The sequence below is a fragment of the Phyllostomus hastatus genome, unplaced genomic scaffold, assembly GCF_019186645.2.
Source record: "Phyllostomus hastatus isolate PE091 unplaced genomic scaffold, TTU_PhHast_1.1 phas_contig_402, whole genome shotgun sequence".
NCBI classification, from domain to species: Eukaryota; Metazoa; Chordata; class Mammalia; order Chiroptera; family Phyllostomidae; genus Phyllostomus; species Phyllostomus hastatus.
In genome coordinates this window covers 5,476,037-5,502,369 of record NW_025333873.1, presented here as the reverse complement: position 1 = coordinate 5,502,369, position 26,333 = coordinate 5,476,037, and the positions used below count along the sequence as shown (strand labels likewise).

Genomic DNA, 26,333 nt, shown 5'->3' with positions numbered 1-26,333 from the left:
CCAGCCCCTTTAAAGTCAGGAACGTAGGAAGGTACCCACTATCACTGACTGCTTCTATTCAATGCTTTGTCAGGGGATCTAGCCAGTACAGTAAGACAATAGTATAAGAAAGAAAAAAAACAAAGTTGTTGTTATTTGTAAGTGATGACTGCCTACAGACATTCCAAAAGAATCTCCAGATAAATCGTTAGAATTAATAAGAGCATAGCAAGGTAGTTGATATAAAATGAACAAAAATGAACTGCATTTTAATATGCCAGCAACAGTTATAAAACATAATTTTAAAACATATCATTAACAGTAGCAACAAAAAAGTACAAAGCATCTAGACATAAATGAACAAGATGTGGAAAGACTTCTGCTTTTGGCCATGCTGGGGTAGCAGAGACCAGATCTAGCCTCTTGACTGAAGCAGTAAGAAAAACTGGACAAAATCCATGAAGAAACCATTGTCGAGACCCTGGGCCTCAGGCAGTGGAGGAGTCCTCGGAGAGAGGGGACACGAACGAGGCGACTCTCACGACTGCCCTGGCTACTGCCTTGCGAGGTCCCGGGTGACAGGGGAGAGACTATCTGGGGCACAGAGGGCTCTCCCTGGGAGGAGTCTGGGGACCAACACGGCCAGTCTGCAGGGCAGGATACTGCAGAGGAGCGAGCAGCACAGAGAGAAAACCGGGGAGCTCCACAGGCGGTCCCCCGTAAGTACCCGGCAGACTGCTGATTAAACGAACGTGGGCGCGCTCTTCCTTGAGCACGCCCACACGCCCTTTCCTCGGGTGTGCGCTTCGCTTCTTCTGTCCTGAGCTCTAAGGGTCCCAGTGACGCCTGCACCCAAGGGAACAATGGACAGCGGCAGCTAAGGAGTCACTGTGACCTTGACTCCCCAGCGAGTCCCGGCAGCCCAGCGTGGCCCACGTCTTCCCTGTAACGTGTCTAGAGAGCACTGCCCAGGCTCTCTCCCGCGGCGGCCTCCACCCTTGGCCCTCCCTCCCTTCGTTTCCCTGTCCCAGCTTTAGTAAGCGTCCTCCCCAAATCACCGGACTCCGGGTGTGAGGTCTTTCCTGCACGAAGTCAAGCACCCACGCCGACCAGCCAGCCCAAGGCAGACCCACTCCGACTAACCCCTTTCCGGTGACACGGCCACCGAAGAAGAGATACAGAGACAACATACACATGCAGAAGAGCAAGGACATTTCTGTAGACCAGCGATAATCACACAGGAGACACCACCAAACACTCCAGCAGGGTGGGCTGGCGGAGGACAAAGGGGGGGAAACCGGGACAACTGTAATAGAACAACAATAACATATTTAATAACATTCACAACAGCTGCATCAGCCACGAGTGATTTTATTGAACACATTCACACAGGATTCTGACCAGTGAAATGCTGATTACAACATACACCTTGAGGTACCCGCCTTGACCTTGTTCCTTCAGGGTCCCCAGCCCCCTCTTTGGTCTTCAGAGAAGTGCACTTTCATCCCGCCCGGAAAGCAGAGCCAGGCCTCAGACTGGTCTCGGCTGCTGCTCTCGGGCAACCGAACCCAGACAAGCGGCCTCCACTTCCATTATCCCAGCAGCTCTCTAATGCACTTGAACCACAAAATGGGGCCTTGTTTCTGCCCTAGCCCAGCTCCATCTTCATCAGCTGCAACAGACAGACAAGGGTCCCCAAAGGCACAAAATATTTCTTTCTAGATAATTTTAAAGGAAATGGAAAAAATGCCTGTGCGCTAATGTAGTGTCTACGGCCAAAACCACTGACCTGCGGGTGTGCTCTGGCCGCACACCGGCCGTTTGCCGGGCTGCAGGGGACCACACTTGCAGCCGCGCCGGGGGGTGGGGAGCAGCTGTGCCTGTCTAAGGTCGGGGGTCAGGGCTCTCTCTGCTATCCTAAGCTGGCCCTTCGGCCCATAGTGACAATAACTGGTACCGTTTAGACCTACCTCGGATTCAGGGAAATTTCCAACTGTCTGAAATACTTTCTCTCACAGACTCTATGCTGGTGTCTAAGACTTGAATGAAAGAAAAATACCGAAATTAAAGTGACAATTTAAGAATTGATGGGGAAAAATAGGATACTTTTGTAATCCCAAAACTGGAAAAAAAAAAACCAACAAAAAACACACAACACAAAAATCCTCATGGAGAAAATCAGAAGTGGCAAGAACACAAAATCACACCTTAGACCTCCCCCGTGCTTGGCACCGCACTAGCAACATCAGCATGAGCTGGAGTGGGGGGGCTTGAGGGGCCCCTCGAAATTTGCCCAGGGCCACTTTTGAGGAGCATCTGGACCTTCGTCAGCCAGAATGTCCTAAAGAAGCAGGAAGGCCACGTTTAAGCTGTGGGCGGTCCAGCCAGCATCACCACTAGCTCCTGCCCCAGGGAGCCCTGGGGGCGAAGCCAGTGCATTGTGTGTCCGTCCCCCTTGGAGCTCTGGCGACTCCTGATGGTTCGGAGTGGAGTGGGCACGCTGGGGGCTCTGCTCTCCGGCACCCCTCACCCTCCCGTGAGCCCCGAGAAAGGTCTGCAACAGTGCCGCGGCACCTTTTAAGTGCTTCACTTCTGAGACAGCTCTGACCCAGCTCCGGGCAAGAGACAGAAAGCCTCTGAGAAACCGTAAAACACAATCCGTGCGGCACCGTCGTACTGTCTCGTTCTGGGAACTCTGCCTTCAGACGAAGCCGGTCGTGAATACGTGAGCAAGCTCTTTGGGAGCCATCTGCCCTGCCGCAGGGAGCCTGGGGGTTGCGGGGGGGCAGCCGGCCAGGGCGAGCGCTTCACCTCAGAGCAGGGCGCAAACCCCGGCCGGGGAGAGTCCACAGTGGACACAGGTCTTCAAAGGTCTCATCCGAGAAGCTGCGCAGCGAATACTCTATAAACAAGGGTCAGGCCGGACTGCCCAAACGGTCAGAATAGCCAGTGGAATCCAAACTCTGGGCTTGAAGATCCTTACAGACGTCAAGACAAGGGCCAGAATCAAGACTCTGAGACAGAGAGTCTCTGAAGAGGTCTGACCTGGAGCTGCCGTCGCGCACGATTACCTCCTGCGCGGCCGTGAAGGTCAACGGGATGAAGCCCTCGCTGTCGGCACAGAGAAGGATCCAGTGGGAGCCTGCCGGGCAAAACCACCACACGGGCCGTTTAGGGCACTTGTCCCCTCGCCCAGGAAAACCAAGTACCACCTTGTGAGGGGAAGAACTGAGTAGCTGGTGACACGGAACCTGATCCTCACACGACTTTGCAGGGAATGGGGGACGGAGGGGCGAGTATGACAGAGGGCTGGGGCCGGCAGGAAGGGGGTGTTGACTCCGCGCAGTCAGGGAGCACGCACTTGCACTCGGGCTCGGCAGTTATCACTCGGCACTGCGCCTCTGAGCTCCGGTCCACACGCTCAGCAGGGGTCCTGTGCGGGGGGGGGGGGGGGGTCGTGTGTGCGAGTGCCCCCGCCTTCCCTACCAGTTGTGGGCCACTTTGTCCAGAAAATACATGAGGCTGGGAACAGCCACTGCTACGGAAGAACCTTCTCTATTCTTCGGACCCATTCCGACCTCTACACACCCAGGGAGGCTGAGGGACTGGGGTTGGACTAGAACAGCCCAGATAAATGACCCCCAGTGGCTTCTTCCAGGGTGACCGAGGGCCACCGGCATAGCACATGCCTGGGCCTTCTCCGGTCCTTTCCAGTCTATCGTGTCTTAACTTTTTAAAAAATCTTCACCTGAGGACATGTTTATTGATTTTTTTAGAGAGAAGAAGGGGGAGGGAGGCAGGGAAGGGGGCAAGAGAAGAAAATATCGATTGGTTGCCTCCTGGATGCACCCTGACCAGGGATGGAATCAGCACCCCAGGTACGTACCCTGATGAGGGCTAGATCCTGCAACATTTTTGGTGTACAGGATGGCACTTCAACCAAGAGAACCGCCTGGCCAGGGCTCAAGTCTGCTGTGTCTTAACTTTTTATTTTTTTAGATTTCATTTATTTATTTTTAGAGAGAGGGGAAGGGAAGGAGAGAGAGGGAGAGAAACATGATAAATTGTGATTAGCTGCCTCTCCCATGCCCCCTACTGGGGACCTGGCCTGAAACTCAGGCATGTGCCCTGACTGGGAATCGAACCAGCAACCCTTTGATTCACAGTCTGGCACTCAATCCACTGAGCCACACCAGCCAGGGCTCTTTTGCTTTTTTAAAAGATTTTATTATGTTTTTTTTTTTTATTTCTAGAGAGAGGGGAGGGGAGGGAGAAAGAGAGCGAGAAACATCAATGTGAGAGAGAACCATCCATTGGTTGCCTTTCGCATGACCTGGCCCGCAACTCAGGCATGCGCCCTGGTAGGGACATGTAACCAGCAACCTTTTGGTTCGCAGGCCAGCAGCGAGTCCATTGAGCCACACCAGCCAGGGCAGTACATGTCATTTTCATTGCCAGTGGAAGTTATTGTACAAAACAGACGGTGGAAAGGAGTTGTTGGGTAGGGTTAATTTCTCAATTTTACCTACCATGCAGCATTTCGACAAGAGAGAGGCCAAAAGTCTGCTGAATGGTACTGAGCCTTAGTTTGCCATTGCAGAGAAGCATGTCTCTTGTTTCAACGACGGGACCTACACAGTAAGGTTTCTTCAAACACAAGAACAAAAGTGGTTAAGCCAACTGCAGAAGCAATGGAGTTAACATTTCTTAAGAAGAGAAAGTGCAAATAGTTGTTTTAAATCCTTATCTATTACCACTATCAATCAGACTCGAGTTTTATATAAGGAGCTTTTTGCTGTGTTATTTAACACAACTAAAGGGCAGAACAGAGCACAGACCCTACTTTTTCCAGAAGGCTACGTCTTCACCACCTGGAACTGGCTGTCCTAAGACATGACTAATAACACTGCAGGATGGTGAACGGCAGCCTAGGAGGCACAATCCGATGGTGAGGAACAGGTGCGTGGCTATTCTGGGTATAACTAAGAAGCGTCATGCTTCCTGTAGTGAGGAAAAGGCCAAGAAGGACCACTCTCAGTGGCAGAGAAGCAGAGGGTGTGCATGAGTAAACTGGTCAAAATTTGCTCACCTTAGAAAAAGTACAAAGAAAAATGATTTTTAAATTTTAAAAAGTCTTAGTAAACAGTAACTCATCTTTAAAAATGGTTTCAAATATCCCTAGAGAAAGGAAATATTAAATATAGCTCTAATTTAAGATATATTAAGAGTCCGAAGATATAATCATAGAACAGAGAAAAATATAACTTCCCTAATTATACATTATTTGAAACAATACCTTCACGTAAGCATCTGAAGAGTTTTATCAGTAAGTTATGTGTCTGACTTATTTTGTAGTTGAAATTATCACCACTCATTTTCTGACTGATGAGAAACATAATTTCAGTGATGAAACACAAACTGTCCATTTGTGGAAGGATGAACAACTCAAAGAGCACGTCTACTACTAACGTTTTAAAAGATGTCACGAACAAACCGGAAGGGCCAGAAGCGGCTCATCACTTATTTGAACTCTGTATGAAATGTTGCTTTGGAAATCACAGGGGAAACTCTTCCTTGTGTTTGATTATCTTTTTTCTTTTATGTTTCTCATTACAAAAGGAACCCATGCTCAATGTAGAAGAGTCAAATGAAACTTTGTAGTGCAGAAAGTAAGGTGCCCCCCAGTCTACCCTCTAGAGGCAATTACTGGTAACAGCTTGGTTGGATCAGTTCATTATAAACTGAGGAACTGAAGAATTAGAAAGGCAAAAAATCCCACATTTCCTTTACTGAAAAAATGCATAATTTCACATTTACAAATGTGTACAAAAGAAAAAGATATGTTATTATTTGAAAGAAAAAATACAGATGTGCTTACAACTAACTATGATTTTTCTCTAAGGTTTGGATTATGGAGAATTTTTACTTTCAACATTAATTATTCCTATATTGGTTATATTTTTCCCCCTCAATAAGCATATATTACCTTTGTAATTAGGGGGAAGGAAAGTTCTGCATGCTCTCTAAAATCAGTAAAAAAAAAAAAACAAATGTAAAAGAACAAAATGAAATATAGCAAGAAAATCTAGACTATTACATGCATATTAATTTCTACAATATCAAAAACTTCTTGTAAACTGGTAATCAATAGGAAAAAATGAGCAATAGGCAATTTATTTACTGGACCCCAAACATGAAGACATATTTACTCAAATTCATTAATAGTAAAGGATAAATAATAACAGTGAAACAACACTTCGCATTTATCAGATTCACGAGGACGTGAGGAAAAGGCTGCTGATGAGCCTGTGATGATACATTGTTAAGGACAAATCTTTGAAAGGCAATCTGGCAAATCCTTAAAAGGAGAAACATATATATTTGAACTGTACTTCGGTTCTGGGAACCAACCCAACAGAAATAAAAGTGCAAATACAAACGGATACATACAAGAATACTATCGCAGCACTACGTGGAGTGGGCAAGAGCTGAAAACAAAGTGAATGTCCACTCACCACGGGAACACCTGAATAAGCAGCACACTCTCCGCATGAAGTCGAGAGTGCACCACATGACCCTATTTTTGTAAAACAATAACCACCTCTGAACCTTGTATATATCTTGTACCTATATATTGGGTTGGCCATAAAGTCCATTACATTTTTTTCCATAAGATGGCTTTAGTAGTGCTTAGTTGTCTTCAACTTCAGTCAAAACAATTTTGTTAGATTGTGACAGCTGTCACATCAACATGCATTAAAAAAACATCAAAATTGGTGAATTTTCATGAAGCCATTTTAATATAGAAGATGGAAGAAAATACACATTTTTGGCGTATTATGCTTTATTATTTCAAGACAGCTAAAAATGCAATAAAGTGCAAAAAGCGATTTGTGCAGTGTATGGAGAAGGTGCAGTGACTGATCGAATGTGTCAAAGTGGTTTATGGCCTGGCTGGTGTGGCTCAGTGGACTGAATGCCGGCCTGTGAACCAAAGGGTCGCCGGTTCAATTCCCAGTCAGGACATGTGCCTGGGTTTCAAGCTAGGTCCCCAGTTGGGAGTGTGCAAGAAGCAACCACACACTGACGTCTCTCTCACTTACTTTCTCCCTCCCTTCCCCTCTGTACAAATAAATAAATACATTCTTTAAAAAAGATGTAGTTTGTGAAGTTTCTTGGTACTACTGACATTTTGGTGAAAGAATTCTTTGCTGTGGGCTTTCTTATGTATTAAAAGCAGCACCCCTGGCTTCTACCCACCAGAAACCAGTAGCAGCTTCTACTGGAATAGTGACATACTCAAAATATCCAAATCAATAAAGTTATTGGTGAAAATGAAAAGAATGTGCTTTATTTTATGGAAAAGATGTAACAGACTTTTTGTCCCAACCAATATCTACGTACATGAAGACGTGTGCAAGGTTGTAAGAGTGTGGAGTACACCACAGGAGGGTCCACATTAAGCTGCTAATTAAAAAAGGAAGAGGCAGAGCTCTGTTCGATCAGGAAGGAAAGTGCTCATGATAAAATGATATGATGCTATTTATGCAATGCTGTGTTAGCATATGCACACATAAACAGATGCATTAAAAAAAAAAATTAAATAACCCTGGCTGGTGTGGCCCAACAGACTGAGCGCTGGCCTGTGAACCAAAAGGTCGCCAGTTGGATTCCCAGCCAGGGCACATGCCTGGGTTGCCGGCCAGGTCCCCGATGCGGGGAGGGTAAGAAGCAACCATCTCTCTCACACACTGGTATTTCTCTCCCTCTTTTTCTCACTCCCTTCCCCTCTCTCCAAAAAGTAAGTAAGTAAAATCTTTAAAAAATTAAATAAATACAACCTTTCTTACAAATGGAAGAGGGTCTGCAGTGCATTAAGAAAAAAGTTTCTCAATGAAGTAGCACAATTAAAAATATTTTTTTTCTAAATATAAGTTGGCAGAACAAGCATAACCATTTGTGTATTTTGCACATGCACATGATAAAAATCAGTGTACACTGGTATGTGTATCTATACAGTTGGCAGGCAACCAACCTGTAAAGGAGTAACAACCTGCCTGTAATATAACATGCCCAGTTCAATTAGAACATCATCTTTCTCATCTACTACTTTTTCTGGCAGTAACCACTAGCTGCAGGAGTTTTTATGTACAGTGCTGGCCCTTCAAAGAGAAATTACCTGGTAAAAGATGTGGACATAAGGCAGATCCCGAGAGAGTGGATACACTGGCGAGGATTTCTTTCCATTATGCAGGAAGGCTGTGAGTTCAGTAAGACACTGCTGTACTTCAACCAGTTTCCTGGAGAGAATTTCCAGCTCCTTAGAAGGCCGGTAAGTTTCCTCTTCCCGCTGTAGGTTCTTTCTTTGAGGAGCATTCAGAGGCGCTGGGGTGCTGGTGTGGTCTGGTGCGTTGCCGGGTCTGGGCAGGGTCTCAGACTGGTTGGCAGGCCTGGCGTCTGGAGTTCCCGGGGCTACGGAGCCATCGCCAGCGCTGGACGGAGGACTTCTGATTTCTTCAATAAGGGCGCTTCCGGGCCTTCCACCTCGACCACGGCTATCAGCGGTTAACAAGAGCCCTCCGTTTGGGGGACAAATATCTGGGGAAAGACTTTCCATCAGCTGTCTCCCCTCTGCTTTATTTAACAGAGAACTGAAAGTAGCGTAGCCACTCTGGTTTTCACTCTGTGTCACTGGAAATTTCTCTTCCAACACTACTTCTCTGACGATCAAGCGAAGGACATACTCGTCAGACTTGGAAGGAGGAGGGAATGTCGGATCATTGGATTTTTGTTTTCCTACCAAAATTAGTAACAATTTACCTGTCAGGAAACACATGCCTTTTGGCCTTTCACTACTCTCTAACTGAATTTGCTGGATGTTTGGCATAAACGATGGAATGACAGAATAGATAAAAATTCTATTACAAGTATTGGAAGCCACCGCCACAACCTGTGCTTTAATACTAAATGCGATTAGATCAGGAGCCAGGATGCCCGGAATGGGGACTCTTCTGGTCTGGGCGACCTCCTTCTCAAAAGTCACCAGGACCAAATGGGAGGAATCCAGACCCGTTCCTGTCAAGCAGTCCTTTTTTCTTACACAAATTGGGGCATTACCTTCAGACTTCGATCTATTGAAAACTATATGAGTTAGATCCAGAGGAGCGGACAAAGAAGAAGAAAAGGGAGACGCTGATGCGTCCAAATTTGTTTGAGAAGGGATGGCCCCCTTATCCACAGAGAACACGTCATCGATAATGGTGTCATCAATCGGACAAGTGTGTTCACTAGGAGGTGGACCGTCGAGTGCTTCAGATGCATTTAAGCCACAAAGCTGACCCAGCGGCAGTTCAGTGGCCACGGCGACCTGGGAGTCCCCCGTGGCTCTGACGGAGCGCACAGGGCTGCCCACATCCAGCACCGAGCAGGAGGAGCACCTGCGAAGAGTCTTCTGAGCACTGTCCCAAATGTAAGAATGCAGGCTGCTGCCCGCTGCCACCACCAGCCTCTGGCCGTCCTGGGTCCAACACGCACAGTGAACGAGGCCCTGGGTGCTGCTGTCCGCTTTCACTCGGGAACTGTCACAGTGGACATTATGGAAAATAGAGACGTCCTGTGTGGTCAGTACAGTCAGGACAGTGCTCTGTGGGTGCCACACACAGCCTTGGGGAAGGACAGGGAGTGACTCTCTGATCTCACAGGTCTCAGACATCAGCCACTTGCCGGTCCCCACAGTACTGGGGCACAGCTGCCACACGGTGACATGCTGCGTGTGCTGGACAGCGAGCAGAGGGGGCATGTCAGCCGCACCGGGTGGGGCCCAGGACACCCCATACACATGTGCGAACTGTCCGATGACCTCTGAGTCCCCAAACTTGGCCTCTCCACCCTGAAGCTGTACGTCCGTCAGGACTACCTGATTCCCGTTGGTCCAGACGAGGCCGTGAACTGGGTGTACTGCCTGATACAATGCATTCAGCCCAGTCCTGAGCAGCGTGCCTTTTCCCAGCTCCATCCTTTCTGACGAAGGTTATCTGAAATAATTAAGAAGAAAAGCTACATACACCCTGAGAACATAATCAGACAAATCCAGAATGTAGGACAAGGTAACTGGCCGGCACCGTTCACAGGCCGACACCATGCGGGACGAAAGGACAGGGGGACGTGGTGGGTTTGCAGGGACGACTGAGCCACAATAAGCAACTGCCACGTAGACACTTTGGGTCTTAAATGGAGGAAATAAAATTTTCTAGCAAAAAAAAATTTATAGAACTGGGGAAATTAGAATGTGGAATAGATACTAAAAGACACTGCAGAGTCAATCATTTTCGTAGGTGTGACCGTGGAACCGTGGTTATGGGCACGTCCCTACTGCTGAAATGCGCAGGCCAAAGTGCTCGGGGATGAAATGTCCCCACGCCTGCAACTTGCTTCCAAATGTCTTAGAAAACAAACACACCGACCTACAAAATTTTATGTGTATATATACTGTATCTATACTCTAAAAGTATAAATATGCAGAGCTAACACAAATGTAGCAAAATGTTAGCTACTGCTGAATCCAGACTGAGGCTATGGCAGTATTTACGGGCCTTTCAACTTCTAAGCTAGAAAATTTTCAAATTAAAAACTGAGAGTCTTCTTCACCATCTAATCTCTATTTTCCTTTCACTGCCAAATTGATAACTGATATTCACAGCTCTGCCTTTATTAGCACTTATTTCCTCAACTCCCTTAAAAATAGCCTTCACTTCCAAACTGAAACAACACTCAAGTCACTCTTGCTATCTCTACTTCGTCATACTCAAATAGCACTTAATTTTCAGAATATTTTCACATTCCCTACTGCATTTTCTCCCTGCAACAATCCTTCGCAAAAATGTAAACTAGGTTATGCAAGTATTACTTTCATTTTTTCATTAAGTTTTTTTCCAGACATTTAGATGACTAGGTACATGTTCACTGCAATGGAAAAAATGATTCAAACAAACCAGGAGTCTAAAGTAAAGCAAAATGTTTCCTCCTACCCCATGCCAACTCCTCTTTACCACCACTACCACCCCACACCACCCTGAATCTTTTAAAAAAATATTTCATTTACTTATTTTTAGAAAGAGAGGGGGAGGGAGAAAGGGGGAGAAAAACATCCACGTGCGAGAAATACATTGATCTGCTGTGCAGGTCAAGGCCCCAGCTGGGGGACCAGCCCGCAACCCAGACATGTGCCCTGATGGGGAATCTAACTAGCAACCCCTCAGTTCGCAGGCTGGCACCGCCCTCCAAATATTAAGTCCTTGATAAAAGCACTGTTCACAGTTTGATGTAGAGCCTTTGAAACTGTTAAAGAACCCTACCTATATATATAATATATGTCTATGTAAAATATATATATATATAACATTTCATATGTGCTAAGTTTTCTCTTTTAGACCAAAAAATGGGGTGTAAGTCAGAGTTCCTGGTTATTAACAGCAGAAACCACTCAGGTGAGATTAAGGGGGAAAAGGCTCACGAACCAGGCTCAGAAAACAAGCAGGGACCAAATGAGGCCGGGAGCGATAAAACACAGCTGCCACTTTCCAAACAGCTGAGAATCGAACTTCCCTGCCTCCCACCAGCTGAGCTAAGTTCAGGTACCCTTTGCACTGGCAGCCAGGACAGGGAGACGGTTTCCCCACAAAGGCTTCTGTAATAGGGGATGGGCTGTGCCTCCCACCAAGACTCACAAAAAGGGCGGTTCTTCCTGAAGTGTGAAGGGGTTTTCAAAAAACGCCCAGTTACCACAGGGATCGTACCCTCGTCTTATTCACTACTTTATTCTACAGCATGGGCACTTTCCCAAGTCAGTAAAATAGACCTGCTTCAGTATTTCACGCAGCAGCATTAGTAGCAGCAAGGTATTCCACAGTTTGCATGGACCATAATGTATTCAATGGCTCCCCTACAGATGGGAATTCAGCTTGTTTCCAATTTATCTGATTGTGGATAGAGCCAAAAAGTTTAGTACTCAGTTCTCATCACTTTTCCCTCTTTCCCTTCCTTCCAATGTCACCTACTCTTATGTTTTAAATCATCATCTACATTTATTACTCTCAGATCTGCATCTCCTGGCCTCTTTGCTGAGCTATAGTACTATTCAAATATATATGAGCTTTACATTATGGCTGATATTAGCCCTGCCCACATTCATTTCAAACTTGACCTACCTCTCTGCAAGCTTTGTTTCTGCTCTTAAGAGTCTTTTTCTACAAAGAACAGTCTGTTTGTTATGTTTCTGCCTATGCTGCCAGATTAAGTGGTTCTGCAGTGGCTTGCTAAATACAGAAATAAGTTCCCTGTCATTACCAATGATGAAAACTGCCACCTCTAACTCACTGGTCTTAATTAATATGTTGTCCCCTAATATCTATGTAGGTACTTTTAAAAGACTCTAATTGATAATAATGCACGGTATATTTTCCTGGGCAGAGAAAATTCCTAATGGACCAATTATATCAAAGGCAATTTATATGGTCATGTTTTAAGCCACACAAGTGAGGCTAACATCATTGAGGCTATAATATGGCCAGGGGTCACACAGGTTAAGTATTTGTGAATAAGGAAAAAAACACAAGGTTACTAAAGTTTTTAAAGAAGAATTAATTTCAATATTTTCATCTTCAGCAACAAGAGGAAATTTGGCATACCGTTCTCAAAAATCTAATGACAATTACAAAACTCCGCTCCAGTGCTTTCTGCCCCACTGCTGGTCCAGGTCCTGACCACCTCTTCCTTTTTGGATGGGCAGGATGAGAGTTCCTCTGATGCCCGTCTGTCCTTTCCCCCAGAGCCTGGATACTCTGTGCAGTTGGACAGAACTACCTCTGAAAATAAACCACAGTTCTGGCCATTCTGTACTTCCGCTCAAAAACCTTTGATGGGTCTCCACAGTCCACATATACAAGTTATTTCAAATGTCTTAAGCAAGGCAGTTAAGGCCTTATATTACCTGATATTGATATACCTTTCCAACCTTATCTCCTGATCATAAAGAGCCTGCTGAGGAATTTGGAGGAGCCAGTGCACATTAATGCGGCAATGTGCAGGAGGGACTTAAGAAGAAAAGTGACAAGTTCAATAAGGCACCATGAAATCGTTTGAATGTCACAACGCAACAGTGAGCCAAGTTTGTAGCTACTTCGGTAGAGAAAGAGGGCCAAATTCGAGAGACATTTCTAAGGCTGATGGAATAGATAATGACATCAGGTAGGATATGCATGGCAAAAAAGAAAGAACTAAGGATAACACACAGTTTTTGCCTGGGAAATTGTTAAACTATTAATCAGAGCTACAGAAGGCAGCGCATGCTTCAAAGGTTAAGAAGAGTGTGTAGGCCCTGGCCGGGTAGCTTGGTTGGTTAGTGCTGTCCTGATACAGCAAGGTTGTGGGTTTGATTCTCAGTCAGGGCACATACAAGAAGCAACCAATGAATGCATAAGTAAGTGGAACAACAAATCAATGTTTCTCTCTCTCTTTCTAAAATCAATTTTTTAAAAAAGGCTATTTAGAGTGCAATCAATTTTGCATTAGATGTGCGTCATTTAAGATATTTATGGGGTAGCAATGTTCCTTAGGCAGTCAGAGATGAATTTGGAAGTTAAAGGCAAAGCAGTGAACAGCAGCCTCACTGTGAAAGAGCGAAGAGCCCAGAGGACAAAGGTTGAAATGGCTTTCAGGAGGTCACCAATTACTTGGTATCTTTTAAAACATTTATTTTTGCCTAAAGCTAACTGTATACTTGCTGGCCTCTCGACCCTTCAGACTATAAGATAACCGAAAGCCTCAGGTGTTTTAGGAAGAGAAAAGCCCACTCTCTTCGTTCAGGGGAGAGGTGGTCAGAACACCTGGTGCTCACTCTATGACCACTTATTTCTTCTGTTTTTAATCTTCTTTAAAGACAATTCCTGGTGAGAATCAAAGGGCTTGGGTGAATGGGAGCATTTCAGTAGTTTAAACAGATATACACCCCCTCCAACTTGTTCTAAGTTTATTGTGTTTCCACTTTAATTTTAAAAATTAACATGCCTTTTTTCTACACATCCTGTACTTTTCCCCCTCTTCTTCCCTCAAGGCACATACCTTTGCTCTCTCTCCCACTCTCTCTCTTCCTCTCTCTCAAGCTCCAGGGGACCTGCTTTTGCCTCCGCAACCTGTAACCTGTCTCCTGAGCCCACGCAGCCCAGCTGCCTCACGTTTTCTACCTCTGAGACTTTTAAAATAAACTTTCGCTTGTATTTGAAAAACTAAATTAGCATATACAAAAGGTAAATCCACACCAAAAAAATCCATCCAAAGAAAATTACTATTACATACCTCTAAACACTTTTTCCCCATGCAGTTTTGGTTAAACTTTTTCAATCATACCATACAATTTCGTATCACCATTTTTTTCATTTAACATTATATATTAGCATTTCTCCATATTATTTAAAAGTTTTGTAAGTGATTTTTATAGACCACTTAATATTCACACTGTGAAACTGCCTAATTTTCCTTACTGCTGAGACACCTGGTTGTAGCCAACTTTATCCTATTATAAATAACGCCGTTATAAAGGTTTCTATGCATAAAGCATTTTCTTCATTTTGGATAGCTTTGTCCGTACATATTTTCAGAAGTGTCACTCTTGAGTTACAAAGAATATACTCTTGTTTAAACCCATTCCCGATCGTCCGCATCCGCTAAGCAGCGCCCACCAGCCCCCCACGGTTCTTCCCACGCTGGCCGCACACCTGTTTGTCTTCCACCCTCCCCTCGAAGGGCCGGCCCTCCGCCTCCCACCCCGCCCACCCACAGACTTCCTACACCCACCAGACTGGCAACAGTGGAGACAAAACACCTTTGAACTCAATGTCCCACAGAAAAGTCAATATTCCCAGAGCCGCCCCAACTCACCCACTGCGGATTCGAAGTCCGGAGCGGGTACCGGAAGCTTCGATTCCAGGCCTCTGATAGGTGAGCGATGGGCGGGAAAAGCTCAGCAATACTGTCCGCCTATTGGTTCTTGTGTGTGTCACGTTAAGAGAGTGTCCCTCCCACCGGCTAATAAGCTCGGGCTTTGCCGCAAAGATCTCTGGGAGTTGTAGTTTCAGTGACACTCCCGACCGTAAGCCACACGCAATTCCTCCCTCTCTTAAGAGGTTTAGCGTCTCCCCCCTTTTCTTACCCGTTCTCCTAGTCTAAGAAGTCCAGGAGCCCAAGAATCAACACAATTTCTTAACTTTTGCGGGTGAGGGGGGATGTGGAGTCTGGGATGGGAAGGAGTCGAGGACCTCTGTAAAATATGATAACATTTTCTCAGAAAAATACAAAATATTGTGCATTCCACTGAAGCCACTCCATGGATCTGTTCCAGTTACACACCCCCGTTCTACACGTACCCCAAAAGTGTCTGCCCGCGGCCACAGACCATGGACTAGCAGTGCCTCGCTATGTTTCTTTAGACCCAGTTACACTCCTGGGAGACTCGGGGTCACCCCCTGCCGCGGCCAGTGGGGAATTTCAGGCCCGGACGCTCGCAGTACGGCTGGTCAGCATCTTTCTGGACGGCACGGCCAGCCCTCCTGCAGCGATGCCGGTGGCCTGGAGTCTCCCACCTGGTCACCTGGGAGCACGGGGAAGGACATCCTCAGGGCCCACTCCGGACACCTTGCTCGGGCTTTTGTCCCCACGCCGATCTTCCAGCGCCACTTGTTAGAATCATACCTTCACGCGATTTTGGGAACAATGCAGGGAAGAGTGAGAAACAGCATTTAAGGAAGAAATGCAAAGTCCCACTCATTGTTCAAGCAAATGCTACTTCTTTGGAAAACCTTTCTAGATTCCTGGGTCTCTGCTGCGTGACGGAGGAACACAAGGCCGCACTCATTCATCCACCCCACAGCACGAACCCCTCCACGCAGTAGCTGTGGATTTACACCCCAGGTTTACTGCCTCGAAGGCAGCGACTCTGTCTTCATTCGATCGTTTTCCCTTGATGTTACTGCCTTGAAAGGTGGGAGTCCACCTGAGCGTGGGGCAGAGCGACCTGGGATGGTGAGTAGGGGTTTAGAGTGGGTGCAGAAGGGTCGGCAATGAACCTTGCCCCTCTCCCTCCCTAGCCTCCCGCTTGCTTCTGCAGATCCGGGCAGCCCAGCTCGCCAGGTCGGGTCTCGGGCGCTTCCAGACGTCCTGAGCCTCCTGTCAATCAACGAGCGCGTCTAGTTAGAGCGCCGCCGTAGCTGCTGGCCTTCCCCCGGTCTGTGGGCTCGAGAGGATTCCCCGGAGCAGTTAAACGTGTGTGGGACGGAGGGAGGGAGGGAAGGATGGACGGGTGAGTGGGTGGATGCGGGGAAGACTGCACGGCTCCCTCAGCATCCTCCCCAGCCGGCGGGTCCCTGCTTGTTAGCCGGCTCCGGCGGGTCCCGCTCCTTTCTCCCGAGCTCCGCCCCGGCCGACCCCACCTTTCCGCGCCGCTCCGCCCCGCCGCCCCCTTCCCCGCGGCCCCTCCCCGCGCAGGTCCCGGCCGCCGCCGCACCTCCTCCGGCTCTGCAGTGGCGGTGGGGAGGCGAGTCGGAGCGCCATCCGGGCCGGGGCCGGAGCGGAGCCGGGGTCTGGGCTGCAGCGGGGACCCTCGGAGGCGGGGCCAGTGGGACCGCGATGGGCGTGGAGATCGAGACCATCTCCCCGGGAGACGGTACCGGGCGCGGAGCTGGGGGACGAGGACGGGTCCCGAGGCGGAGCTGGGCGGGTGGGGGTCTGATCCGTGGGGGGGGGCGGGGGGGCGCGGAGGGTGCCGGAACCTGCGGACGGCCTAGGCTGGCGGCACGGAGGAGACCCCAGACTGGATCGCCGGAGGTCTCAGAGACGATCCTTGCTGTCCGTTCCGCGCCGGCTCACCTACCGGCGCGCGGGCGGCGGCCGGGAGGCGGGGGTCTGCGGCCCGCCTTCGCCCCGGAGGCCGCAGGCTGCCGTGGCTGGAACCGCTCGGTTATCCGCTACTACTGGTTTCCCGGGGCCAGGTTTTAGCCCCGCTTTTCCTGCCCTGTTGGGCGAGCCCTGGAAAGAGGGGAAAGGACGTGCTGGGGCGGGGGGGGGGCTCTTCCGCCCAGACAACCCCCTTCTAACGTGGCCCCCGCCCGGCGCGCGCCCGGCGGTGAGGCGCTGTAGGGACCCAGCCGGTCTGGGCCGGGATCTGCCCTCCCCCGCCCCCCCCGCTCCCCCCCCGCCCCTGCATCTCGCTGTATCCTCCTGGCCCCACGCAGCCTCTCGGGCCATCCCGTCCGCTCGCCTGGCTCTCAGTATCGTCTGCGAACCGATGGCCTTCAAACTTCAGCCTCCAGCCCAGACCTCCGGTCTGAGTTCCGGGTGGTCCATTTATCCAGCTGCGGCTAAACCCCTGCCTGGGCGCCGACACCCCAAAGCCCCCAAGTCCACAACAGAACTTGCTCCCCTCTGTGTTCCTTGTTCCCTGCCTCTTGGGCCAGCGCCACTCCTTTCCCAAGCCAGGCGTCCCAGGCGTCGCCCTTGCATAGCTGGCCCTGGACGTGCAAGGAGTAGCTAGCTGTCTCTATTTCTTCTCTCTTCCCTCTCTCTCTCTCTCTCTCTCTCTCACACACACACACACACACACACACACCCCTTAATTCAGACTGGCACCCCCACTTCCGCAGGAGTTGGCAGGCAAACTTTATGCCAGACATTACTGACCCCCGACCCCACCCCAGGAGATTGGAGGGCCCAATCTCCTGGGGTGGGGTTCTAGGCCATCTCCCTACTGAAAACCAGCGGTCCCTAAAGTCCCCAGCTTTACCCAGGTTTGCCCGTGGCTGCAGCTTCTCTGCCCACCATGAGAAGCCTGGTGCTGCTCCCCTGAAGCACGTCCCTGAGGCCTTGTCACCTGCCTCCAGGGCACTGCCCCAGAGCTCTGCCAGGGGGCTGGAGAGCTGTCTCCCTTCCCTGGCTCAAAGACGCTTTTAGAGTTTTCTCTCCTCATCCTCTGTCTCTGGCCTGGGATGAGGGGCATTTTGGCCCAAGGAGAATTAGAATTTTAGGGAAAACCTGGAGGAGCCCTGGCCATCTGCTTCCAGCCCAGTTTAATACCCTGACTCAAGGAAGCACACATGGGCCAGACAGTCAATGCCAGAACTTAGGAGGGGAATATGCCAGTCAGTATTTCGGGGATGCCTATCTTGGTTAAGCCCCACACCAAGTCCTGTCAGGTCCTCCTGCTGAGTATCTCTGGGCTCCATCCCCTGCCGTGGTTCAGCCACCATCACCTCTCACCTGGATTTCTGCACAGTCTCTAAACTGGTCTTCCCACCTCCGGTCCTACCTCCCTGCCCTCCGTCTAGCCTCCCACCTCATTCCTATTCATTTTTTATACCACAGCCTGGGGACTCTTTAAACTGCCTTTTTAACCATGTCCCTCCCCAGGCATAAAATAATTTAGTGAATCTTCCAGGTCCTTCTCCAGACAGATGGTGAGATAACCTATTCTTACCTTCCACACTAGAGTCTCATCTCTCCTTATCAGTCCCTACCCCCACTACCAACTTTTCCCCCAGTTTTAGCAAGCTGCCTGAAAGTTGTTAAACACACCAGTCATTCAGCAAATATTTATTGAGTATGTACTGTGTGCTGGGCCCTGGGGTTACAGCAGTGAAGCAGACGGCGGGACTCCTGCTGCGCTTGACTCGAGGCCTTTGACCGTGGTTTTCACCATTCCCAAAGTATCTCCCTTTACTGCCCCTGGCAAACTACGCATCTCTTAAGACTGCAGTTTAACCATGCTCTCCTCTCCGATGCATTGCCTGACACTTGCAGTGGTTGCTCCCCTCTGTGGGTTCGAGTAGAGTCCTCTAAACGTTGGCTCACAGTTAGCCTGCCCAAGGCATTGTTATCCAGCCCGAGGCTTTAAATTCCACCCAAATCGATACCTCGAGCGCAGACTCTCCATCTGCCTACTTGCAATATAAACTCCAATGTCTAATAGGCATCTCGAGATGGCCACCCGCACAGATCTCTCCTCCCCCGTCTTCCCCATCTCAGGAATTCACTCCACCATCCCTCCTCCTGGACCCCATCTCCGCGCCATTAGCATGCCCTGTGAGCTCCGCTTCCAGAATATATCTCCCATCTCTTTGGCTCTCTCCTCTGCTGCCACCAAGTTAATTCAAGCCATCATTGATTTCCTGTCTGGATTACTGCAACAGGCGCCCGACCGTCTACCCTACACACAGCAGCCAGAGTGATCTTATAAAATCTTAATTCAGATTAGGTCATTCTTTCTTAAAACCTTCCAGAGGCTTCCTGTTGCACTTAGAATGAAATCCAGCTCTGCGGGGCCTGGCTTGGTCCGGCTCCTTCCCGCCTGTCTCTTCCTCCCACCCTTCTTTCCCATCTCCTGGCCTGCGTGCTAGGCTGCACGTGCACCAGTCCCTTCCCGCCTCATGGTCTGTGCACTCGCTGACCCCTCCTCCTCCACAGGTCTCAGCTCTGAGAGGCCATCCTGGACCGCCCTGTCTAACACAGCCTGCCCACTGCGTCTCTCTTTAATTCATCTTTGGAGAACTTATCACAACGATCATTACCTTGTTCATTTGCGGGGTTATTTGTCTTACTCCATTAGAACGTTAACTCCAAAAGAGCGGCATCTTGCCTGTGTGGTCTCTGCTGTACCCCCCAAACCAGGCCCAGGCCTCACACACAGTAGGTGATCAATAAACATTTGTGAATGACCGTGTTTATGCATCTCTCATCACAGCATCACCCTATGTTAGCATCTATTATTTATGTGTTGCTCTGTGTCCCTGTAATCTGGTCCAGGCCTGGCACATAGGGGAATGGATGAGGGAGAGTAAAAGGAGCAACCAAAGAAAGGAAAAGAACCAGGAGAGAGTGGAGTTGAGGAACCCAAGGAAATAAAGTCAAACCAGAGAGGTGAAGGAACTTATCTGGCTTATACAAGGCACTCAGTCAGAACCAGAACCCCGGACATCTTCCCAGCGTGGAGGGCAAGGTGGGCCTCTCACACCTGACTGTCCCAGGTGACTTTCTAATACCTTATTTGTTCCTCTGCTCTCATGTCTCCTTGCAGGAAGGACATTCCCCAAGAAGGGCCAGACGTGTGTGGTGCACTACACAGGTAGGCTTCGCCCCCCCCAGCCCTCATCAGACCTGCCCCTCCCAAGGTAGGTCTGTCCCCTGACACTCCTCTCCAGAGACATCAGCTCCCCTGCATCAGGCCCAAAGCAACCAGATCTGCCTCTGGCCAGCCATCCCCCACTTCTCCCAGCCAGCCTTGCAGGAATGAGGAAGGGGCTGCAAGGTTAGCCCCTCCCCACTAACACCAGCAAGAGTCATCCATGGTGCCAGCCTCTGGCGGAGCCAAGCCACTCCATTGCTCTCACCTCTGCGTGGGCGGAGTGGAGCCCTGCAGTCCGGGTTCTGCCTGGTATTTGGAAATCCCTTCTTGTAGCGCGGAGAGCCTGACTATGCTGGCAGACTCCCTTTTCACCCTACGGTGTTGTTAGAGAAGAGGAGAGTGGCTTCCTCAGAACTTCCTTTCTTTGTTCAGGAATAGGCTGTTGAATCCAGCCTACGGTGATGGAACCCATACTGGGTGCAAGATGCTGTGTGGGGTACCAGGGGTGCAGGGATGAAAAGGGAGAATTCCCACTTCTTTGGGGATGGAGGGGGGGAGAGGGCAGACAAGCCATCCAGAGGCTTTGGCGCGGTGTGAGGGGCAGGCGATGGCGGTGCTGTGGGAGCCCGTGAGGATGCTGAGTCTCTGCCGACCTCTCTTGGAGGAGCTGTATTGGAAGGAAGGACAGGTGGGCAGAGGATCATTCTAGGTGGAGTTCTTGAGGACTGCTGGCAGGAATATCACAAGCAGGTGTTTGTTCCAAGGGGGGTGAGTGCTCTGCCTTGTGACCTGCTTCCCGATGTGGCAAACCTGCTGACAGCCACCTAGCAGGCAGCAGGGCCAGTTTAATCCCCAGGACCTATGGAGACGGGGCCATTTTTAGCGCCCTCTGGACCAGTGTGAAGTGCCAGGTTAATTCTAGGCAGATCGTGTGGGTATTTTTCTCAGCTGCTGGGTTGCTGGTCGCTGACGTCAGTGGGCTGGAGCTGTGCTTTATCTCCCGGTGATGTGGCCTAATTACCATGAGTCTTCTGGGGCCTCTGACCTGTGTAATTGATTTATCTGCTCTACATGTTGCAGACAGATCTGTACTTATCAAGTTACTGAAACCACAACATCCTTCTGAAAAGACTTTTCACAATACATACAGGGAGCAGGCAACACGCATCAAACGCTAACGTCATGAGCGGCTCTGGTTTGCAGAGGGACTGTCTCACCAGACGCAGCAGAAGACTATGTGGGACTTTTGGGTAAACTTTTTTATTACCTATAAACACAGTGGAGAACACACATCTAAGACGAACAGCTCCATGAAATGTTTCACAGTGGTCACACTTAGGTGCCCACCACCCAGAAGAAGATATGCATTTCCTGCGCCCCCAGGAGTCCCCTCCTCTTCCTCCCAGGTACCACACCTCCTGAAGGTCACTGGCATTCTGACTTCTGTCCCATGGATTGTTTCTGCCTGGTTTTGAACCTCACGGAAATAGAATCATAGAGCGTGTACTCGTCTGTGCTTGGCTTATCTCTCTCAGTGTTAGGTCTGTGAGATTTATCCAGAGTGGTTGTTCTTTTTTTATTCGTATACAGTTCATTCTATGAATATACTACAAGTCATCCTTTCTACAGTTGATGGCCATTTGGGTTGTTTATGGTTTCGGTTATCGTGAGTCGTCTTGATTTGAAGAGTCTTGTAGGTGTCTTCTGGTGCATGTCTGTACCCATTTCGGCAGGGGCTGTGCCCGGAAGCGGAATTGTTAGGGCATGGGGTTCTACCTGTTCAGCTTCACTGGACACTGCAAGTAGCTTTCCAAAGTAGCTGTGCCAATTTCCCCTTCCACCTGGGGTGTGTGAGTTCCAGTTCTGCTACATCCCCATCAATGCTTGGTTGTATCAAGCTCTCGTTTGTTTTTAGTCCACTCTGGGTGTATCTCATTGTGGTTTTGAATTGCATTGTCCTGAAGACTCATGAATTTGAGTAGATTTTCATGTGCTTATTGGCCGTTTGAATGTCCTTTAGTCTGCTCAAATTCTGCCCATTAAAAAAATCGGCTGTCTTTTGATTTATAGGAATTTGTATGTATTCTAGATATTCCCTTTGTTGGTTATACCTGTTTCAGACCTCTCCCAGGCTATAGCTTGTCATTTTACTTTGTTGTTGTCATATTTTTAACAGAACGTCTTAATTTTCATGGAGTCCTCTGTGTCAGTCTTTTCCTTTATAGTTAGTCCTTTTTGTGTTCAGAAATCTCTGTCTACCCCCAGGTCATGGAGATATTCTTCTACTTATTATGTTGTAGATGCTTTAATATTTTATCTTTCATATTTAAGTCTGATTCATCTGGAATTGATTTTTGTGTGAGGAAGTAGGCGTCAATGTTTATCCTCCCCCCCATATGGATTTACAGTTAATACAGCAACATTAATTTTTTTAAAAAACCACCCTTTCTTCCTGACCAGCCTGGCTGGGTGTCATTTCACAAAGAGAAAGGTCTCCGGCTCAACTCCAGCCAGGGCACGTGCCTGGGTGGTGGGTTTGGTTCCACCTCAGGGTGCACGCGAGAAGCAACTGATCAATATGTGTATCCTCTCTCACATATATGTATTTGTCCAAGTGTGTGTCCATGTGAATATATATAGATCTGTGTATGTAAATATTTTCTTACCATCTGCTTGGCCATCAGGAGTTTTCTTCTGAGTGCGTGTGCATACATGCACGTGAGCACGCTGAGTATCTCATATCTCTGTGTATCTGAACATCTTAGCTACCTGTGCATCATGAACTCATATTTGATCTCCTTAGTGTCCGTCTATGTAGCCATGGGTGTTTTCCTCCTTTGTCTGATTTTGTGCCCAAGGCAAGAGCCCAATTTATTCTGCACAGAAAGTAGGTAGTGAGACTGTCCCTTGTGTACAGCTGTAGGAATTAGGAAGAGGAATCCTAGATGCTCAGATACTAAGCTGGGCCGGACCTCCTATGTTAAACATGGCAAAGCTGAGACCAGGAGAAAGGCAGTACCTTCACACAGCGAGTTAGTGCCAGGGTGAAGTCCTAATCCAGTCTCTGTGTGTACAGGACAGGTCTTTCTTTGGTCCTCTGTTGCCTTTTGTTGTGGTCCAGGGGCTGCAGGAAGAAGTGTTTCTTGTATCACCATCACTTGCAGAAGGTCTGATCTTTGAGTCCGTCGCCAGTGAGAATAGAAAAGCGGCTCTCGGGCCTTAGGCAGCTGGACCGAGATGTGTACCAGGGATAACAAGGCAGGTGCAGCTGGAGGGAATGGATGCTCCAAACTGCTGAGGACAGCATCTGGGGTGGTCAGGGTCAAAAAGTCCTATTTGTTAGGTCCTGGAGGCCCCACTGATTGGCTGGGTCACCTTATAGTCTTCACTGTGACCTTTGGGTTTTGCATGTTGGGCGAACCTTGGAAAAACTAGGTGAGGGTTCAACTTGAGGGGAAATGCCTGGGAAAACATGTTCAGGATAAGGAAGCGGCTCCCCAAAGTTGTAAAGCCCAGAGGTATTTGAGAAAGGTGTGACCTGAGTAGGACATGATATAGGGGGTGCAGGGAGAGGGCTCGGAGGGAAGGGAAGGAAGGGAAGAGCAGAGAGAGGGTTATCAGGCAGGCAGGCAACAGCCAGATCTTGAAGCACCTCTATGCCATGCGGAACTTTGGAGTCTTCCATGGGGAGCTATTGAAATGTTTGAAGCAAGGGAGTACTGTGATCGAATATGGGTTTTAAAAACAGTCATTTGCAGAGCAGTGTGGGGAAAGGACGGGAGTAAGAGTGGAGCAGAGAGCAGTCAGGTGGTTTGTCTCACACTGGAGGCACGGTGGTGGCTTGGTGAGGCCCCAGGATGGTGGGGACCGAAAGGGAGAAGATCGGTGGTTCTGAAGATATGTAGGCCTTGCGGACGGGCTGCACGTGGGGGTCAGGCAGAGGGAAGAGCCCACGCCCCCTCGGGCAGCAGGACCGAAGATGGGGAAGATTGGAAAAGGAGTTTGTACGGAATAGGAACTCCATTTGAGATGTGCCGATGGACCCACGACCACAGCCCTTTCCCACCTTATTCTTGCTTCCACAGGAATGCTCCAGAATGGGAAGAAATTCGATTCATCCAGAGACAGAAACAAACCTTTCAAGTTCAGAATTGGCAAACAGGAAGTCATCAAGGGTTTTGAAGAGGGTGCAGCCCAGGTAGGATGAAGTCCTTGTTATGGGGAGTCTGAGGAGCTGGGGGTCTGGGTGCAACACCCTGCCCCCAACCTGGTCACAGACCACTGCTGCTTTGACTCTGCTGCCAGGGCATGGCCACACCATCTAGTCTCAGGCCTGGCTTTGGGTCCCCGCCCCTTTTGTTGCCAGCATGACTCCTTTGTCACAGGGGCTCTCATCCCAAGTTCATCTCCCCAGGTTTGTGCAGCACTGGCTGGGGAGGCTCGTGGGCAACCAGCCGTCCCTGACTGAGGCAGCAGAAGTGTTGGGGTAGGGTAGGCCAAGGTGGGGTTTCTTTGCAACTTTAAAAAAAAAATAATTTGACTTGCAAAAATATTGCAGGAATAGTAGAGTTCCCATATGTTCTTTACCCAGCTTCCCCAAATGTTAACATTTTACATAATCATAGTACAATGATAAACACCAGGACATTAACATAGATACAATACTATTAACCAATCCATTTACATTTTTGAGTCAGATATTCAAAATTGAAAAATCATTTATTCCAGTTCCCTCCCCTCCCCCCACCAGTCGCACGAATGCCAGGCCGGTTCTCCAGGACGGCCATGGCGAGCCCCCTTGGTCCAGGAAGTCAGGGCACTCCATCTAGTGGTCCTTCCAGCCCTCGCCACCTTGCTGTGGCTCTGGTCTCCAAGGCGCTCCCCTAATGAGCTGCCCTGTCACCTACTGGATCGTGTGCCCATGCATGTGCTCTTCAGACACCCTCCTTCGGTTTCTTGGGAGGGGGTGAGGGGCGAATGTGAATGAGGAGAAGTGTTTGGGCCACACGACAATGGAACAGGCAGCAGCGTTTGTTGGATGGATGCACGAACTTGAGACTGCTTTGTGGAAGGAGGAACTGTCCCACAGTCAGGTTTCTGCTGTTCTGAGGCAGAATCCGCACCCGTCACAGCTCTTAGCACAGCTTTGGTGTGCCGGGTATACAATGCATCTCGGGTTGGCAGGGTTGCCATGGGGATGGTTTAAGGAAATGCCATAGTTACCTTACCTTTTTCTTTTAAATCAAGCTGGGTCCTCTTTCTCCTCTCCCCATCTGCCCCCATCCCTGCTAGATGAGCTTGGGGCAGAGGGCGAAGCTGACCTGCACCCCTGATGTGGCGTACGGAGCCACTGGCCACCCTGGCGTCATCCCTCCCAATGCCACCCTCATCTTTGATGTGGAGCTGCTCAACCTAGAGTGAAGGCAGGAAGGAACTGGCGGCGGCTGCAGATGGCGGTTGCTCCCCTCCTAGCCCGCTCTGCCACTGGGACGGCTCCGCCCGCTCGGGGCTCTTGATCAGTGCGTGCTCCCCTCACCGCCCCACGACACAATCCATTCTCTCTGCCCAGCTCGCTCTCTGTGTGTTGGTCACTGTTCACGTGCATCTTTGCTTGAGGAAATTTTGGTTGCGATCGAAACATTTCGGGTTGTGCATCTTGCGTGTGCATGTAGTAGCCATTCCTGATCGCCGAACACAGATTTCTTGTTCGCACAATCGACACTGCCTTACCTTCACTGAAGCCAGACACACGAGGTGCTCAGACACGAGACGTACGCACGAGGTGTGTGTGCACGGGGACTCGGGCCAGTTACCTTTGCGGCCACTTCCTCTCTCGGAAACCGTTGGCTGCTGACTTACGAAATGTCCTCTTTGGAAATGACACGTAAAATAAAGGCTCTGTGCTTGATGAGTTCCTGTCCATCCTTGCTGTAGGTAGGGAGTGCTTTAAGGACCACGTAAGCCAGTCACGTTTGGGAAAGAGGAGGGGACAGGAGCCTTCCGAGTAGCCAGGGGAGTGATAATAAATACCGTAATTCCAATGCGAGTGCTATGCACGCTGGGCCTTGTTCTGTTTTTAAAATAAAATTACCACCAACCGTCTAAGCAGCCCTGTGAAGAGGGCGTTATTTGCCACTCATTGCACAGGCTCAAGTCTTCTCCAAATAACGGATGGAAGAGACCGTGTTCG

At 49.1% G+C, this 26,333-nt stretch overlaps 2 protein-coding genes across 5 annotated transcripts; one reads left to right on the top strand and one right to left on the bottom strand.

Annotated features, from left to right (window-relative positions):
• Positions 1-1,330: 1,330 nt before the first annotated feature.
• Positions 1,331-15,292, bottom strand: LOC123822604 (WD repeat and coiled coil containing). 3 transcript variants are annotated; one of them, XM_045844705.1, is made up of 4 exons: positions 15,185-15,292; positions 8,159-10,013; positions 4,509-4,626; positions 1,331-3,121 (listed from the first exon to the last, which is right to left on the bottom strand). In XM_045844705.1, exons 2-4 carry the CDS (start codon positions 9,992-9,994, stop codon positions 2,895-2,897), a joined length of 2,181 nt encoding a protein of 726 aa, XP_045700661.1. In that variant the 5' UTR covers positions 9,995-10,013; positions 15,185-15,292; the 3' UTR covers positions 1,331-2,894. The 3 variants fall into 3 exon arrangements, with proteins under 3 accessions (XP_045700661.1, XP_045700662.1, XP_045700663.1); XM_045844706.1 differs by lacking the exon at positions 15,185-15,292 and adding an exon at positions 14,914-14,953; XM_045844707.1 differs by lacking the exon at positions 4,509-4,626 and having other exon boundaries at positions 2,935-3,121.
• A 1,211-nt stretch (positions 15,293-16,503) lies between these two features.
• On the top strand, positions 16,504-26,055 carry FKBP1B (FKBP prolyl isomerase 1B). Of its 2 annotated transcripts, none has more exons than XM_045844531.1 (4): positions 16,504-16,693; positions 20,096-20,143; positions 24,229-24,341; positions 25,436-26,055. In XM_045844531.1, exons 1-4 carry the CDS (start codon positions 16,657-16,659, stop codon positions 25,562-25,564), a joined length of 327 nt encoding a protein of 108 aa, XP_045700487.1. In that variant the 5' UTR covers positions 16,504-16,656; the 3' UTR covers positions 25,565-26,055. The 2 variants fall into 2 exon arrangements, with proteins under 2 accessions (XP_045700487.1, XP_045700488.1); XM_045844532.1 differs by having other exon boundaries at positions 25,391-25,578.
• Positions 26,056-26,333: the final 278 nt, after the last annotated feature.